Source organism: Tupaia chinensis, unplaced genomic scaffold (genome assembly GCF_000334495.1).
Source record: "Tupaia chinensis unplaced genomic scaffold, TupChi_1.0 Scaffold000381_1, whole genome shotgun sequence".
NCBI lineage: Eukaryota > Metazoa > Chordata > Mammalia > Scandentia > Tupaiidae > Tupaia > Tupaia belangeri.
The window spans coordinates 1-1,956 of record NW_006159883.1 but is presented as its reverse complement, the minus strand read 5'-3'; the positions used below and the strand labels follow the sequence as shown (position 1 = coordinate 1,956).

The following is a 1,956-nucleotide window of genomic DNA, read 5'->3' as shown; positions in this document are numbered from 1 at the left end:
GCAATCCCTTCTCCATTCTCCTCTTGGGATCTTGGGCATGCACGCACACGTGCCCGGCGTGAGTTTTAAGCCACCGGGTCTGGGCGACTACGTGGGAGTCCAGCGACATAGCCATTACGTTAACTGCTGGTTCCCTAATCCTTCCTGTACTAACAATATCAATCTCTGGCATCAAGCAAAAAAATACAAATTCTCAGATACTCTGTTAAAATTAAAATGCATATATTTCTCCAGTTTTGTTAAAGCTTAGTCCTTCCGTTATGATCTCTGGCATTCATTTCTAGGGCTGAGTAGGCAGAGCTGAGTATGCATAGCACAGAAATCCTAGCAATGCTGCAGCAGAAAATTGCTTTTTATTTTGCAAATATTGTATTTACTGATCTCCTAATGGTACCGGCACCTCTTTTAGGTACTGGGGATGCAACACATTTCTTACCCTCAAGAAGTTAATATACAATGAAACGAACATATTAAAAAACTGTCTGACTATTCGTTAGTACCAGAAAACCAAACAAGAAAAGGATAGAAGTGTGTCGAGGTGGAGGCGGTCATTGGTGTCTAGGAAGGCCATGATAATGTGATACGCAATTTTAGGGAAGAATTTCTTTACGCATTTTTTTTTTGAGAGGTTTTTGCTATAGGGCGCGTGCACTCGCCAGAGAGAGACAGAAAGCGAGAAATCACCCCCCAGGGGGGATGGCCACCCCACAATCTTTTCTCCATTCTCCTCTCGGCATGTTGGGCACACATGCGCACGCGCCCGGAGAGTTTTAAGCCACAAAGTCTGGGACTCGGACCACGGTTGACTACGTGGGAGTCCAGAGACATAGCCATTACACCAACTGCGGGTCCCATCTTTACACAGTCTTTGTATCTGAATAACTTGTATTTTCATCAAGAAGTGAATGGACAGGACTAATTCCAAAAACTAGGGCGTAGTGAACCAACTGCCCTACCTGCAATGTGAGGCCTGGTCGGATACTGTTCTAGAAGTAGCTTGGGCTTTTCGAATCCATCCACTTGTTGCAGGCGACTCTCTAGCTCCTTAAGCCTTAATTTTTTCATTCCAAAGTGTAGGCTCGCAGGGTTTAACCGCACAGGATCTGTGGGAGAAATACATTCACTAAAGTTCTGGTTTCCTCCCTTCACTCCGCCCCTTTTCCGAACAGCAGGTCAGGACCTGGGATGCAGATTCGTTCGGGGATGCAGCGAAGACGCAAGGCCAGCCTCTGACCCGCTTCTCGGGTGTCCACGTGCTCCTTGGGGCCGCCAGGAGCAGCGGCAGGATAACTCAGCCGGGTCCTCACACCTCAGGAGGCGACCTGCACCTCAGCCGCGACCGGAAGCGACGCCACGATTGCGCGTTGGCCCACTGCGACCGGGCGCCGAGCTGCAACCTCTGCCCGGTCGCTAGGGTTCCGCGGGCTACCCAAAGCTCACCCTCCGGTCCGTGCCCTGGGCAGAGCCGGCGCTCGCGCCTGCTGTGTGTCCTTTATCCTCTAGTTGTGCTTGAGTAGCGGCAGGCCCTTAAAAGGTGGGGGAAGAAAGAGGCGAAAGTGATGCGGGAGAGAGGGCGAAGTGATGGTGACAGTCACCTTTTTAATTTTTTAAATTCACATTTAATCACCTATATCTTTACAGTGTACAACATTTTTTTCCAGCACGACTACCATGTGTATCAGTCAAGACAAAGACATTACTATATACATTATCATCAACAGATAGCTTTTCATTTTTTTTGTCAATTAAATGTACTTTTTTCCCTTCCCTTTTCCCCTTCTTCCCTCCCTTCATTACCCCTGTATTACCTCTATCCTTACCGTCTCTAGTATCTACGTTGCCTTCCCTGCTATTATTCCTTCCAAACTTTTCAGTTTCTGCTGTAGACCGCAAATAATCGGTATATATTGAGTGGGGACATACGGACTCTGTCTTTCATGGTCTGACTTGCTTTGC

General features: G+C 47.9%; 1 protein-coding gene across 3 annotated transcripts in view; it reads right to left on the bottom strand.

The window, feature by feature from the left end:
* METTL5 (methyltransferase 5, N6-adenosine) overlaps positions 1-1,357 on the bottom strand; it is a 14,932-nt gene extending 13,575 nt beyond the window's left edge. For all 3 annotated transcript variants that reach the window (XM_006153552.3, XM_006153553.3, XM_006153554.3), the window contains exons 1-2: positions 1,181-1,357; positions 957-1,103 (exon numbers count right to left, since the gene is read on the bottom strand). In XM_006153552.3, the coding sequence (XP_006153614.1) occupies positions 957-1,065 (109 nt within the window). In that variant the 5' untranslated portion in view covers positions 1,066-1,103; positions 1,181-1,357. The remainder of the gene's footprint in view (positions 1-956; positions 1,104-1,180) is intronic.
* Between the last annotated feature and the right edge of the window lie 599 nt (positions 1,358-1,956).